General features: G+C 38.2%; 1 protein-coding gene across 3 annotated transcripts in view; it reads left to right on the top strand.

Annotated features, from left to right (window-relative positions):
• The window catches only part of ZNF527 (zinc finger protein 527), a 28,172-nt gene that overhangs the window by 1,660 nt on the left and 10,489 nt on the right, over positions 1-16,023 (top strand). The window contains exons 2-5 of one of the 3 annotated variants that reach the window (XM_036120123.2): positions 703-805; positions 2,021-2,095; positions 7,314-7,440; positions 8,046-8,141. In XM_036120123.2, coding sequence (XP_035976016.2) covers positions 761-805; positions 2,021-2,095; positions 7,314-7,440; positions 8,046-8,141 — 343 coding nt within the window. In that variant the 5' untranslated portion in view covers positions 703-760. The remainder of the gene's footprint in view (positions 1-702; positions 806-2,020; positions 2,096-7,313; positions 7,441-8,045; positions 8,142-16,023) is intronic. The other 2 variants (XM_078063278.1, XM_078063277.1) reach the window with 2 other exon arrangements.

Genomic DNA, 16,023 nt, shown 5'->3' with positions numbered 1-16,023 from the left:
TGTTCTGAGAGATGGAGTATCTTGCCCAAGGGCATGTAGCCAGTGAGTGAAGGAGTGGAGAGTTAGCATGTGCCTAGGGGTTATATAAAACCCAAGTCTTGAAATCTAGAAACAAAAACAAATAAACAAAAAAGAAAAAAAAAGAAAAAAATAAAAAATAAAACCCAAGTCTTTAAAATCAGCTTCTTTCAGAGACTGATGTTCATCTCAAACTTGGAAAACATTACCCAAGTGATACACAGCTATTTGCAAACAGAAATTTAAAAGACATTTCTTTTATGCAGATGCTACATAGGGTTCCCAGATGCAGAGAATACTTCATTGATTCTTCTCTCAGGTTGCAAAGGCTTTTATGGACAATTTGAAGCTGCATTGCGCTAAGGAAATAAATTTTTTTCTTTTTTTTTTTTTTAACGATTTTATTTATTTATTTGAGAGAGAGAATGAGAGACAGAGAGCATGAGAGGGAGGAGGGTCAGAGGGAGAAGCAGACTCCCCGCTGAGCAGGGAGCCCGATGCGGGACTCGATCCTGGGACTCCAGGATCATGACCTGAGCCGAAGGCAGTCGCTTAACCGACTGAGCCACCCAGGCGCCCGGAAATAAATTTCTTAAACAGTGAGTTGGCTAGTGCAGAGTAGCCCAGAATTAGGGGGTCATATATCCTAAATTCTAGGTCAAACACAACTATGCTCACTTTCAGAATGAAGAAATGTTGGCTCTGAGGGGACTGTGCAATTTGTTACTGGTTTGTATTAAAAATGAGCAATGCCTGCCTCAAGCTGCATTCCCGTGAAGTAATAAAGGTAATATCTGCCAGCTCTGAAGATGCTTCTCTAGTAAATATATAGCATTGATTCCCCAGGTTATGTTACATATTTCATTCAGACATTGTAGGCTCTTGAAAGAGGACCAGTTTTTGAGTCTCATTGCAGTTTTAACTCTTAATGACTGAGTTAGTTGTTTAAGCTTTTTGAACCTCAGTTTTACTTGTTGGTAAGATGGGGATAATAATACTTATCTTTGCAGTTTTGTGAAGATTAAGTAAGATAATGACATATACAATATATGTAACATTGCCATTTATATTACAGGAGGCACAGCAAGATTTATTTATTCATTTAACAAATATTTTTTGAGCCCCTGCAAAGATTCTGGCATTATTCTAACACCAGAGATACACCAATGAACCAAATGAATCCTAGTTCTATCAGATCCTACACTATTGTTTGGGGAGACAACAATAAAGAGAAAAAAAACATGTCCAATGGTGTCAGATGCTAAGAAGAAAAATAAATCAGGATAAGGGAAAAGAGGAGGGAGGTTCTCTTTAGATAGAATTTTCAGGAAAGTTCCTCTGATGTGGTGACAACTGAGCACAAATAGGAATGAAGAGAGGGAGTGAGCCATGTCCAGGAAGAAGGAAAAGCAAAGGCAACAGCCTTGAAGAAGGAGTGTGCAGTGTTTGAGGAACTGTAAGAAAACCCCTGTGCCTGGAGTAGGGTGAGCCAAGGGGGATGAGGGTAGGAAATGAAATCTAAGGGGCAGCCAGGTGGCAGATCATAAACCAGCTTGTTGGCCATTTAGATTTTGTTGAGTTTAGGCTACATGTTTTTTTTTATTTTAAAGATTTTATTTATTTATTTGACAGAGAGAGACACAGTGAGAGAGGGAACACAAGCAGGGGGAGTGGGAGAGGGAGAAGCAGGCTCCCCGCTGAGCAGGGAGCCTGATGCGGGGCTCGATCCCAGGACCCCGGGATCATGACCTGAGCCGAAGGCAGACGCTCAACCGACTGAGCCACTCAGGCGCCCTAGGGTACATGTTCTTAATATCAGTCAGGACTTCAGGGGTTAAATTCAACTCTGGCCTTTTTGTCAGATCTTGGAAGAGGATAGGGCTGGCCCATGTAAGGAGGCTGTGGAGACCTTAAAGGGACAAGAGTTCTATCTTTGTGAATCTCAGGTCAGCAACATAGGGCTGGTCTGCCATTTTTTTTCCCTTTAATTCTCCCTTCTCAGAACCTTGTTCTCCAAAAGAGAAGATTGAAGAAGGAAGGAAGAATGGCTGTTGGACTTTGTAAAGCCACGTCCCAGGTAAGTTGATGTTTTCACTTTGTTTCCAGAAATTCCACCTCATTTTTAGGGACTTTGGGACCTCAGAGAGTCAGAAATAGCCCAGTGAGCACTCTCCCCACTTCTCTCCCTTAACTATTTCATATGATCTCTCTACAAATCATTTACTATCTTTTTTGCTCAGTGCTGTGCTGAAATATGTGATGGAAAAGAACTATCCTCTTTAGATGGATCATGATTTGTTATGCTGGAGATCAGTGCAAATGAAATAAAGGACAGAGGTGTGATTATTGAGTGCCCTATTAAATAGGGAGGTCCAGGATGGCCTCTCTGAGGAAGTGACATTTAAGCTAAGAAAAGCCTCAGTGAAAGTAGGGGGTTATTAAAGCCAAAAAAAGGGGGCACCTGGGTGGCTCAGTCGTTAAGCGTCTGCCTTCGGCTCAGGTCATGATCCCAGGGTCCTGGGATTGAGTGCCACATCGGGCTCCCTGCTCAGCGGGGAGCCTGCTTCTCCCTCTCCATCTCCCTCTGCCTTTCCCCCTGCTTGTGCTCCCGCTGTCAAATAGGTAAATAAATAAAATCTTTAAAAAAAAGGGAGGAGGAATAGCAAATATGAAGTTGCTGTGGTGGGAAGATGTCTGACGTATTCTAGGAATATCACTGAGCCAGGAACCTTAGAGAGAAATGAGCACTATGAGATCAGAGGAGTAGCTGGGGAACAAGTGATGTGGGCCCTTGAAACCATGACCAGAACTTTGAGTTTTGTTCTGAGGGTGAAGGAGAGTCATTGGAGTGTTTGTGATTTAATGTGATTTCTATTTTAAAAGGAAAATAGAAAGGAAGTAAGGATGGAGCAGGGAGATCAGTCGGGAGACTACTACAGTAATCCAGGTGGAAGGTGGTAGCTGCCTGGGCCGTGGTGGTGGCATTGGAGCTGGGGGGATTTGGGGTATGTGTTGAAGATAGAAAATACGGGATTTGGCCAGGGACTGGTTGTGGAGTGTGAGAGAAAGAAAGTCAAGGATAACAACAAAGATTTTTGACCTGGGCAACTGTACAAATGACCTTACCATTTACTGAGATGGAAAGACAGGGCAGAATGATGAGATGGGAAGAAAAATTGAGTTCTTGATCTATTAAGTTTGAGAGACCTGTTGGATATCCAAGTGCAATAGTGATTAGATACCTGGAGTCAGGATTGGAGGTATGCATTTGAGAATCATTAGTGTATTTAAAGCTATAGGACAGGATAGGATTATCTGGAGGGTAGGATTGTGAGTGTAGATAGGAAAGATGCCCAAGGACTGAGTTTTGAGGATTCAATATCTAGAGGCTGAGAAGAAGAGGAGGAACCAGCAAAAGAGACCGAGAAGGACGGATGTAGAAGGAAAACAAGAAGAGTATGGGTCCTAGAAGTCAGGAGTACAAAGTGTTTCATAGAGGGTATGATCAACTGAATTAAATTCTTCTGAGAGAGAGTGAGGAAGATGAAGACTGAGAAGTGACCATTGGATTTGGTAACATGGAAGCTACTGATATTCTTGACAAAAGCTACTTGATAGAATGGTTGGGATGAAAGCATTGCAGTGGGGGCACAAGGGAATAGTGGGCCTAAAAGATAGGAATAGAGATGAGTTTAGACCTGTGCTGTCCAATAATGTACCCAGTAGCCACATAAGACTGCTGTGAATTAAGACACGCTATAAGTATAAAATATATACCAGATTTTAAAGATTCAGTACAAAAAAGAATGTAAAGCATCTCATTAATAATTTTTATATTGAGTACATGTTGAAATAACATTTTAGATATAATGGATTAAATATATTAAATTTGCTTCCTTTTTTTTAAGATTTTATTGATTGATTGATTGATTGATTGCAAGAGCACAAGAGCAGGGAGAGGGAGAAGCAGACCCCTTGCTGAGCAGGGAGCCTGACTTGGGGCCTGATCCCAGGATACTGGGATCATGACCTGAGCCAAAGGCAGACACTTAACTGACTGAGCCACCCAGGCAGGCGCCCCTAAATTTACTTATTTCTGCTTACTTTCTTTTTCTTTTTGCAATATAACCTAGTGATTCAGCATGACATTTGGTCTTAAACATCTGTAAAATGGGTTTCATCCTTTTTTTTTTTTTAACAAGTTTTACAATGAGATTAAGATAATATCAATAAAATGCTCATTAGGGTGTCTGGCATGTAGTAACTGGTCAATAAATATAGCAGTTATTCTTATTTTGTTTTCATCATTAAATCTATTTACTTTTTTAATGTAGCTACTGAAAAATTTTAATATGAGGTTTACATTGTTTTTCTATTGAACATTGCTGATTTAAACAACTCTTTGGAAGAATTTTTTTTTTTTTTTTTTAAAGATTTTGTTTATTTATTTGACAGAGACACAAGAGGGAACACAAGCAGGGGGAGTGGGAGAGGGAGAGGGAGAAGCAGGCTTCCCATGGAGCAGGGAGCCCAATGTGGGGCTTAATCCCAGCACCCTGGGATCTTGACCTGAGCCAAAGGCAGACACTTAACGACTGAGCCACCCAGGTGCCCCTGGAAGAATTTTGTTTTTTAGAGGAGTAGAGAAATAGGACAATAACTACAGTGAGCTTATGGAAGGGAATTTATCTGTCTATTTATAAGATGAAAGGTATTACATCAGTTTGTATACTGATAGAAATAATTTATGAAAGTGAGAAAATACTGATAATATAAGAGAGATATCTGCTATTTCCCTGATAATTACAAGGGAGAGAGGTGACAATGTCTTTGTGTGGACAAGTGGAGGGAATGGCCATAGATAGGAGCCTAGAGTTTCATGAATAGTAACAGAGGGAAGACAGAATATATGAATATAGATACAGTTCAGCAAGGACCTGTGGTGAGCAAGATGAGGAAGTTCAAAGTGGGAACAGGGAAGGAATTGGTGGTATTTTGAGAGAGAGGCAGAATCTATGAAATAGTCATGGGAGAACGGGAAAGTGGATTTATTAGGGAAGTGTAGTGGTGCTTTTGTGGAATCTCTGGTCATATCCTAGAAGTACATTGGATCAACGTGTTTATCAGTTAGGATTCTGGCAAGAAACTCAAAAGGGAACTGTTTCCAAGTTATGAATCAGTATATAGAGAACTGTAAAGGATAGTGCTATACCCTGGGACTTATAATAGTAAAACTTAGACCTGAACCCAGGGATAGAGAGATCTGAGTGGGGAGGGCCTCTGACAGGCATTGTGACCTATGATCGAAGGACAGACACCACACAGGGTAGTGCTGCAAGGAGGGTGCCAGGGGAGTAAATATTGTGCTTCACTTGCCTTCCTCCCATCTCCTGCATGTGGCTGAACCCAACTGAAAATGGGGTCAGGTAAGGGGAGTCTATTAATGCAGTCAATAGAGGTCAGCGTCCCAGGACACAGAGAAGTGTAGAGGGGCACATGGGAGTTATATAACAGTATGTAGTTGTGTGAGGTTTTTTTCTCTAGCCACATTCATCCGTATTTCTGCTATGTAGAATAACCATATTTGTCTTTTTTTTTTTCAATTTGACAAACAGCTATATACTTTTAATTTGAAAGCACAAGCAAAAGAGATTTCCTAGGTAAATATAAAATATAAAAACTAGCTCAAAAAGTAGAAAACGAAATAGACCAATTCTCAAAAAAGAGTTAACATAGCAGGCCTGAAGATACTGTGTTTAGAAGAATCCACTTGCAAGTTGGCTTTTGGCTGGCATCTGAGATTTTGGCACTAGATCTGTTCTCTGCACTGATAGATATTTCATGATTTTTAATAAAAAAATGAGACCATAATCTGCAAAATGGAACTCTGCCATTTTAAGCATTGAGTACTCTTCCTTCCTATGGATATATTACAGGAAAGCTTACCATTTATTCACTGAGTGGCAAATATTTACTGTTTACAATGTGACAGATTTTATATAGACACCAGATATTCTTTTTTTTTTTTTTTTTTTAAAGATTTTATTTATTTATTTGAGACAGAATGAGAGAGAGAGAGCACATGAGAGGGGGGAGGGTCAGAGGGAGAAGCAGGCTCCCTGCTGAGCAGGGAGCCCGATGCGGGACTCGATCCTGGGACTCCAGGATCATGACCTGAGCCGAAGGCAGTTGCCTAACCAACTGAGCCACCCAGGCGCCCCGACACCAGATATTCATGAGCTTGTAAAACAGATATCCTTCCCCTCATACAGCTTATAGTCCAGTGGTGTAGGCTAAACTGTTTTTTATTTTATTTTATTTTATTTATTTATTAAAAATATTTTATGTATTTATTTGACAGAGAGCGAGAGGGAGAGAGCACACAAGCAGGAGCGGCAGGCAGAGGGAGAGGGAAAAGCAGGCTCCCTGCTCAGCAGGGAGTGGGGCTCGATTCCAGGACCCTGGGATCATGAACTGGGCTGAAGGCAGACGATTAACCAACTGAACCACCCAGGCGCCCCTTTATTTTTAAAAAGATTTTATTTTATTTATTTTAGAAAGAGAGCATGAGCAAGGAGAGGGAGAGTAGCAGACACCCCTCTGAGTGTGGAGCCCTATGTGGGGCTCGATCCCATGACCCTGAGATCATGACCTGAGCCGAAATCAAGAGTCAGATGTTCAATCCATTGTACCACCCAGGTGCCCCTAAACTTATTTTTTGACATTAAAGTTTTTTTCCAGATTTTTCATATAATCTTCCAGTGAAAATTCTATCTAAATCACTTCACATATACTTCATTATTTCTTCAGGACACATTTTGGCAAGTTTCTCCTTATATATAAAGTCTAAGTTTCAGACCATACCCTTTTGTTAAAGCCCAATTCAAGGCCTTCCCTCACTACTCTGATGCATCCAATATCTCAGTTTGGGGAGTATAATGGAATCATCCCTATGAGAATTTATTGGTACATAGTATATGTAATATAAAATAGCCTTGCTCACATACTTTCATGTTATGAACTCATGTTTCATGTCATAAGCTAATTTTTTTCCCGTATAGATGTCTTTTTTTATTCACAAAAATGTGAAATTTTCAAGGGGTGAGTCTATTTCTAATATTTCTCTTTCTCTCAAAATATTTGACAAACCTGGGCATGTACTTGCTCCCCAATAGTTATTTTCCTTGGACCACGTAGAGCTTTGAACTCTGGCAGAATTTCATCTTTTCTGCTAGAACCATATGGGAGCACTTGGCAAATGAGATTTTTTTTTTTTTTTTTTTTTTAAATTTCAGGGTCTGGTGACCTTCAGAGATGTGGCTCTAGATTTTTCCCAAGAGGAATGGGAATGGCTGGACCCGTCTCAGAAGGATTTATACAGAGATGTCATGTTGGAGAACTACAGGAATTTGGTATGGCTTGGTAAGGATGTCTTCCCCATAATTCAGAATCTTCCCTCTGGGGTATTTTTGTTTCCTCCATTGGGAATATCTGGGTCATTACTTAAGTGCTTTAGCTGAATTTCTACTTCCTGCTCCCAGGAAATAATTTGAAGTAGTTTCAAAGAGTTAGAAATTAGTAGTTCCCATTGCTGTAGAATGAGGTAGGAATTTGTTAAATTGCAAATTATGGGGTCCCACTCTAGACCTACAGAATCAGAAACTCAGGAAATAGGCCCAGTAGTCTGGGTTTTAATGAGCCCTCCAAATGATTCTGATGCCCATTAAAGTTTGAGAACCACTGTGGTTTCTGATTCAGTAGGTCTGGGTTGAGGCCTAAGACTTTGCATTTCTAATAAGATCCTAGGTGGTGGTGCTTCTGCTCTAGCGCTTTGAGAACCACTGCTATGGAAGAAGCTTCATCTTCATCCTTCATACAAGCATCATTCCATTCTCTGGCCGTTCCTCTAATTTCTTTTCTTGCCTAATGAACCAGAGATTGAGATTGAGTCCTAGAAAGGCTATAGCAAGTTGATTGTCTCCCTGTTTGTCTCTTTCTTGCTCTCATTTTTCTTCTCCTGTAAACAGGACTCTCCATTTCTAAGCCCAACATGATCTCCTTATTGGAGCAAGGGAAGGAACCTTGGATGGTGGAGAAAGAGATGTCAGATGGTCAGTGTGCTGGTGAGTGACAGGGAACTGGGCAAGGAGGGCTGTTGTAGGGTGTCAGGCCAAGGCCAAGAGGTCATGAGAAGGCTGCCCTGCACTTGAGGAGGCTGCCCTGGGCTTGGCGGGGGTGGGTTTCTCCCTATTGTTATCAAATTACACACTTGTGATTCTTCTGCGTATAACCTGAATCTCAGTCCTTCCCAGCTCTTCTTTCCCTTTTAGGGTCAGAAATATATACATTTCCAGATTAAATTTTAGAGTTTTTATTTTTATCAAAGTTGTCAAACTTGTGCATGCACATTGTTTAAAGAATCAGGTAGTTTTACAAGGCTATTCCCTTAAAAAAGGCAGTCTCTTGTCCTCCTCCTCAATTTCCCTCTCCTTAGAAGGATTGACTTTCTTTGCTTTTGCAGACTTTTTTTTTGATGTTTCCTTCATTTCTTTAACAAATATATTTATGTTGCTATTTCTTAATTGTTTTTCCAGGTTTAGTCCTCATCCAATATCTTTTTAAAAAAATAAGAATTTAGTACTTTCTTACCCTGAATAAAATATGTGTGTGTAGGTGTGCACATGTACCTACACACACTTCCCATCTGCCTATCATAATTTTGATTGAATCACTGTTCAGTGTTTACAATATTATGGCTATTAAGTGCTCGTCACAGCCGTGCTGTGTATATACCAAGATTTCTTTTTCTATGTGATTTTTTATTTTTCCTGGGGTTAATAATTTGGGGGGGTTATTTGTTTTTTTTCCTTAGTTTTCTATATACATATTCCTAACTCAATTCCCAACTCCCCATCAATTGTCTAAATCTCTTAAGACCCTCAGACACATTAAGGTAATCTGTTGATTTTATTGTCTTGGAGAAATCTCTCCCAGAGTCTTCAGATATGCTTCACTCTGGATAAATGGCTCATTACATCTGCTTGCACCCTATTTGGGTTTATCTGCTGTTTTGTCATGATTAGATGGAAGTAATGCATTTTTGGAAAGAGTGCCACGGAAATAACGTTATGTTCCTCTCAGTGCAACATGCCAGAGGAGTCATAATATTGATAAGTCTTACTATGGATGATAATTTTGATCACTTGGTAAAGGTGGTGTCTGCCTGATTTCTCCATTGTAAAGTTATTATTTTTCTGTTTGTAATTAATAAATATCTTGGGGGAGATACTTTGAGACTATTCAGTTTCTTCTGAAACTTTTACCTACTAATTTTAGCATCCATTGGCCCAGTGGGTCTTGTCTGCAACAGTTATTAATGTGGTGTTGGCCTAATATTGATTTTTCCATTTCCCTTCTTTCTTTATATATATTAATTAGGATTGTCCTATAGAGAAGAGCTGTTCCTTCTCTATTTATTTATATATTCAATTATCTTTTTATAAATCATGGATTTTAATTTTTCCTGGCTGAGGTAGATCCAATGAATCACTTTTTGCTCAAGTTCTTCTGCTTTGCCCATTGGGATCTCCTTCCAGTTGGTTTCTTTGACCTTTTAACATGCCCCCATCCATTTTTGAGCACTTCTTTCCTTCCTGGTTCCTGGTATTCTGGGTTCATCTTGTTTTCCTTGCCCTAGCCTTGAATCAACTGTTTCTCCTAGGAACTCTGGTTCCTTTTATTGGGAAATGATGTTTAGAAACCAAGGTCTGGGTGCTATGTGTGCACATTGCTACTGGGATGTCATTGTTCCTAGGCCCTCACAGCAGATTGAACTGGAAAATATATGTGTGTATACCAATACACACAGGTATACACATTTCTATATTTGTTTCTGCCTCTATCTTTTTTTTTTTTTAAAGATTTTATTTGACAGAGAGAGCGAGAGAGCACAAGCAGGGGGAGTAGCAGAGGGAGAGAGGGAGCAGGCCCCCTGCCAAGCAGAGAGCCCGATGTGGGGCTCAATCCCAGGATTCTGGGATCATGACCTGAGCCGAAGGCAGACGCTTAACCTGACTGAGCCACCCAGGCGCCCCTGCCTCTGTCTTTTTATATATTAAAATTATCAGTTTATTTTGATATCTTGATTCTAGTCCTACTCCACAGGGTTTATTTTAGCCTTTCTCCTTTACTTATCCATAATTTCTTTTTCTGACAATGAGAAACAATGTATTTACTTATTTGCTCATTAGTATACACATTAAGTAGTTTCAGAATTTCCAAGCTATTCCTCTGTGAGAAACAAATTTACTAACTAGATTACATTATTTGTATATGGTTCTTTTTGTCTTTAGTCTTACAGTATTCAGTCAAAATACTATTTTCCAAAGTTGCCTAGGTTAGCTCTTTTAGGTTCATTTGTTACTATTTGTATTCTATTTTGGGTTCCTTCCACATCTTGGTTGGTTTTAATTATTTATTTATTTCTGTATCTGAAACATTACTATGCTTTTAAGAATCAGAGCTATAGGAAAATATCCTCAGAAATGTGTTAGTGTCTCCTCATCCCCGGTATCCTATTTCTGTTCCCTAATTTATTCCTACCCCTTTCTTACCCACTTCTTATAGATTACCAATCTCTTTATTTTCAGGTTTGTCCTTTTTATGTTTCTTTTGTACAGATGAGCCAACATATATGTAGTTTCTTGTATCTCTTTGTATGCTACATAAAGGATAGCATACCATAAATGCTCTTTGCATTTTGCTTTTTTCACTTAACTATAAATACACTCCATATTAGTCATGGAGATCTTCCTCATTTTTTTAACAGCTGCAAAATACTCCATTATCTGGATGTTATGGTAATTTATTCAACTACTCTTTGACATGTGGACTTTTAGGATGTTTGCACTATTTTACAATTAGGACCAGTGCTTCAGTAAATAACCTTGTATGTATGTTTTTTCATATTGTCGAGGCTGTATTTTCAGGATAGATTCTTGGATGTAGGATTGCTGAGTAAGTGCATATGTAGTTTTGATAGGAATTGCCAAATTCCCTTCCATAAAGGTTGTAGCAGACTGCTTTCTATATTAGATTTTTATTGCTGCTGTAACAAATTACCACAAATTTACTGGCTGAAAATAACATGAATTTATCATCTTATAGCTCTAGAGGTCAACAGTTGAAAAATGGGTCTTATAGGACTAAAATCAAGATGTCAGCAGCCTGCCTTACTTGTGAATGCCCTAGGGGAGAATCTGTTTCTTGCCTTTTTCTGCTTTTTTAAGATCTTTCTTCATCCTTTTATTTTCAATTTTTAAAAATCACTTTTTTTTAAAGATTTTATTTATTTATTTATTTGAGAGAGCGAGAATGAGAGAGAGAGAGAGAGAGCACATGAGAGGGGGGAGGGTCAGAGGGAGAAGCGACTCCCTGCTGAGCGGGGAGCCCGATGCGGGACTCGATCCCGGGACTCCAGGATCATGACCTGAGCCGAAGGCAGTTGCTTAACCAACTGAGCCACCCAGGCGCCCCTTTAAAAATCACTTTGAAGTGTGGCATTTATATGCAGTATAGAATTGAGTTTTGAGGGGCGCCTGGGTGGCTCAGTCGGTTAAGCGTCTGCCTTCGGCTCAGGTCATGATCCCAGAGTCCTGGGATCGAGCCCCGCGTCGGGCTCCCCGCTCAGCGGGGAGTCTGCTTCTCCTCCTCCCTCTGCCTGCCTCTCTGCCTACTTGTGCTATCTATCTGTCAAAATAAATAAATAAAATCTTTAAAAAAAAAAAAAAAAAAGAATTGAGTTTTGCTCTGTGAACCAATCTGAATATCATTTTTCAAGTTAATAGGTGAAAGTCCAATTACATTTTTGATATGTTTGGGCTTAATTCTGTATATTGTTTTATATGACATTTTCTGGTTTTTACAGTTTTTATTATTTTTTTTTTAAAGAGAGATTTTTTTCCATTTTATTTTTATTTTTTTATTATGTTAGTCACCATACAGTTTTTGATATGGTGTTATAAAAATGAATCATGGTTTTTACAGTTTTTAAAAAAGACTTTCACTTATCTATTTCCCTAGCCTTTTATTTTGGTCATTTACTACTATAGTTTTTGTAATAACTAGGAAGGTTTTTCTTTTATTCTAGTATTAGAGTGCTCTGTTTCTGTAGACAATATTTATTCCTTCTATTACTTGATTAGTTGGCTTTAAAAACTAACCTTTGATTTTTTACCTATTACAGATGAGTCAGTAAGTAGGCTTGTTTTACCTCCCACCTTCTCTTCCCAAATTTTGTTAGTTGTACACTTTTCATATTATCAAGGCATATTATACTTACATGCTCTTCTGTCACATTTATCCCAACCTTTCATTTCATCTTCGTTCTATAGTTAAATATATTCAGTGCTTTCCACAAGGTCCTTTTGCTGAAATTTCTCTAGATATCTCTTGGTTGGCTGAAGTTTGTCATTCGCAGTTTCTTCACAAAGAGTTCACGCCAATAATGTCCCCCCAAGTTCTGCCTTGTTCATAATTGGCCGTTCTTTGCTAAAGTTTATTGTAGTATAGTATTAATGTTGAATAGTGTTATGAAGAAGTCTGATACCAATTTGATATTTTCCTTTATGTATAATTAGCTTTATATTTTGTTCTGGTCTCCTAGTAGGTTCTTTCTTTTAATTTTAAAGTTATTTTGTTAGGGCGCCTGGGTGGCTCAGTCGTTAAGCGTCTGCCTTCGGCTCAGGTCATGATCTCAGGGTCCTGGGATCGAGCCCCATATCGGGCTCCCTGCTCTGCGGGAAGCCTGCTTCTCCCTCTCCCACTCCCGCTGCTTGTGTTCCCTCTCTCTCTGTGTCTCTCTCTGTCAAATAAATAAATAAAAAATCTTTAAAAAAAAAAAAAAAAAAGTTATTTTGTTAGAGTACGTCTCAGTCTTGACCATGTTGGATCACTTTTTCCTGGCACGTGTATTATCTTTCAGGATGGAGAATCAAGTTTTTATTTCAGGAAATATTTTTGTTCCTTATTGTTGACAAAGTTAAGAATATAGGAAAGTAAAGGGAATGATACAACAAATGCCTACCACCCAGAATTGATCATTATTAATATTTTGACATACTTTCATTTTTTTGATGAAAGAGATATACTATCTTAAGCACAAATTCTGTTTCTCATTCTGAGTTCACTTTCCCTCATCTACCTCTTGCTCTGAGAAGCAACAACAGTCATCAGTCATAAATCATATGTCCTTCCAATTCATTTTTAAGCATATTTTGTAAACATTTATGCATCTGTTTAAAAAAGGGTTTTTATTTTTTCAGAGGTAGTATTCTTTACATTTTGTTCTGCAACTTGCCTGTATTACTCAACATTTTTCTGAGATTTGTCCTTCGTAAATCTGTTATGTAATATAGTTCCATTTTTTAAACTGCTATCTAGTGTTTCATGTTTTGAATTTGCCACATTTTATTTAACTCTTTCCCTACGACTGATGGCCATTTAGATTGTTTCTATTCTTTGCTGTCTCATTAGTAGCCAGGTATGTTTCTATGTACATGCACATAAGAGTTCGTTAAGGATTTGTAATAAAATTGCTGGAGCATAGGAGTGCACGCTTCATTTTACTAGATACTCAAATTGTTCTTGAAAGTGATAGTATCAGTTCATACCTCTAGTAACAATGTCTGCGATTTTCTGTTTCCTTATTCTCTTGATATTCTCCAATTTAAGTTTGTGATACTGCCCTTGATAATTTTTTGCCAGTATGATGGAAGAGAAATGCTCTTGAAATTGTTTTAATTTGCCTAGTAAGACTGAGCATTTCTCCGGAAATGAATTAACCGTTCAGTTTTTCTCTTGTATGAATTACCTGCTCATATTTTTAACCCATTCTTTGAGCTAAGGTTATTTGTCTTTTTCCTATCAACTTGTAGAACTTCTTTATATATTGAGCATTAATCATTTTTCTATAATGTGTGTTTTTGTTATCTTTTCCCAGACTGTCCCTTGCCTTTTACCTTTGTAGTGCCTTCTCTCACCCAGAAGTTTTTCATGATAGTGTCAAATTCACCCATCTTTTCCATTACTGTTTGTTCTTTACTGTAGTCTTGTTTACTAAATCTTCCCCTAACAGAGGTCATAAAGATACTCTCCTGTATTATTTTTAAATAGTTTTAAGGTTCAGTTTTTCAGTCTTCTCCTATAATCCATCTGGACTTTAATTTTAAAATATGATGTATTAGACTTTTTTTTTTCCACATGGAGTTTTCCCAGTACTGTATATTAATCCATTTCTTCTCTATTGATTGTAATGCCACCTCTGTAATATGCCAAGTCCTTATGTTTGCAAGAATCTTATTTCTGTCCTCTGTTTTTTTGTTCCACTGACCATTTACTTATTCTTAAGCCAGTGCTATGCTGTTTTCCTTACTATATATCTTTATTTCCTTTTCGATGTTTGGTTGTTGTTGGTATATAGAAAAAGTATTTATTTGCATATATTCATCATCTGTCTGGGCAGTTTATTGTACTCTCTTACTCAATTGTCTGAGTGTATTAGTCAACATAAAGCTAATTACTTTAACAAAGCCTCAGTGAATAAGAACAATAAAGATTGTTCCTTGTACATGTCACAATCCTGTGTGAGCTTATCTGGGGCTTCTGTTGTGTACTGTCATTCAGATATGCAGTCGTATTTCCTCTGTTGGCTGCATCATCCCTTAGGACTCACCATTGTCTTGAAGTCCTGTGCTGAATCCTCTGAAGCCAGCCAGTGAAAAAGAGAGGGAGGAGATAGAGACAGACAAACACTCAGCACACACACACACACACACACACACACACAAAGATAAAAATGGATGGGGATCTCTAAGGACATTTTTAACGGACTAGTTTGGAAGTAGCATTTGTGACATCTGTTACTTCTGATTGGCCAGAATTCAGTCACTTGGCTGCACAGGAGTCTGGGAGATATAGATTCCTCTGTACCTAGGTGGATAAGGCAAAATTTTTGCTGGATGTAGCGACCTTTCCGTATTTATGTTCCCTCTTACCTTTTCTTGTTTTCAGTTCTACTTTATCAACTACAGTTTCCATATCTTTGTTGAACAATTGCTATAACTTTTTTTTCTTTCTGATATCACAGGACATTTTCAGGTGTTTCACACTAAATGTACCTTTTTTTTTTTTCCTATTCCTAGCTCTATGTATTGTACCTATGGGTGTATATATTTTAAGCATGAGAGGCTTTTGGATTTTATATATTTTCAGCATCTTTTAAGGCAATTATTTTTTTTCTTTTCTTTTACATTTTTTCTTCCATAAAATTTATAGAAGAAAAATTCTGTAAGAATTTATAGTAAAGATTTCCTATTGCTGAACTATTTTTGTATTTCTGAATTGCATACTTGATCATGTGTATTATTCATTAAATATGCTGCTTGATTCAATTTTTAATATTAAAGAATATTGCGTGTTATCCATGGGGGAGATTGGTCTGTTATAAGGGTAGTGAAATAGATCAGTGGAACAATAGAAAAAGTACAAAAATACACCCGTGTGTATATGAGAACCTAATATTTGATAACAAAGTGTTTTTTTAAATTACTGGTGTGAAGAGATTTTCTTAAAAGTTAAGATAGTATTTGTAGAATACTGAATTTTGGAAAGTCTTTCTTAAAATGACATCAAGACCAGACTCTATAGTGGAAAAATGGGAGATCTGACTTCATAACGTGTTTTCAAAAATTTTAATGAAAGCACTGTAAATGAAGATGACATGTGACAATAAAAAGCGATGACTTGAAAAAAAAAGTGATGATCTGAGGGAAAAAAATACTATAAAGCCTTAATGCCCTAAATTTATAAATGACTTCTATAAACCACTTAAAAGAAAATGCTAGTGCAGGGTGCCTGGCAGGCTCAGTCGTTAAGCGTCTGCCTTTGGCTCAGGTGATGGTCCCAGGGTCCTGGGATTGAGCCCCACATTGGGCTCCGTGCTCCGTG

This window comes from Halichoerus grypus, chromosome 15 (genome assembly GCF_964656455.1).
Source record: "Halichoerus grypus chromosome 15, mHalGry1.hap1.1, whole genome shotgun sequence".
Taxonomy (NCBI): Eukaryota; Metazoa; Chordata; class Mammalia; order Carnivora; family Phocidae; genus Halichoerus; species Halichoerus grypus.
Note: the sequence above shows the minus strand (reverse complement) of the source record. Positions and strands in the feature narration are given on the sequence as shown.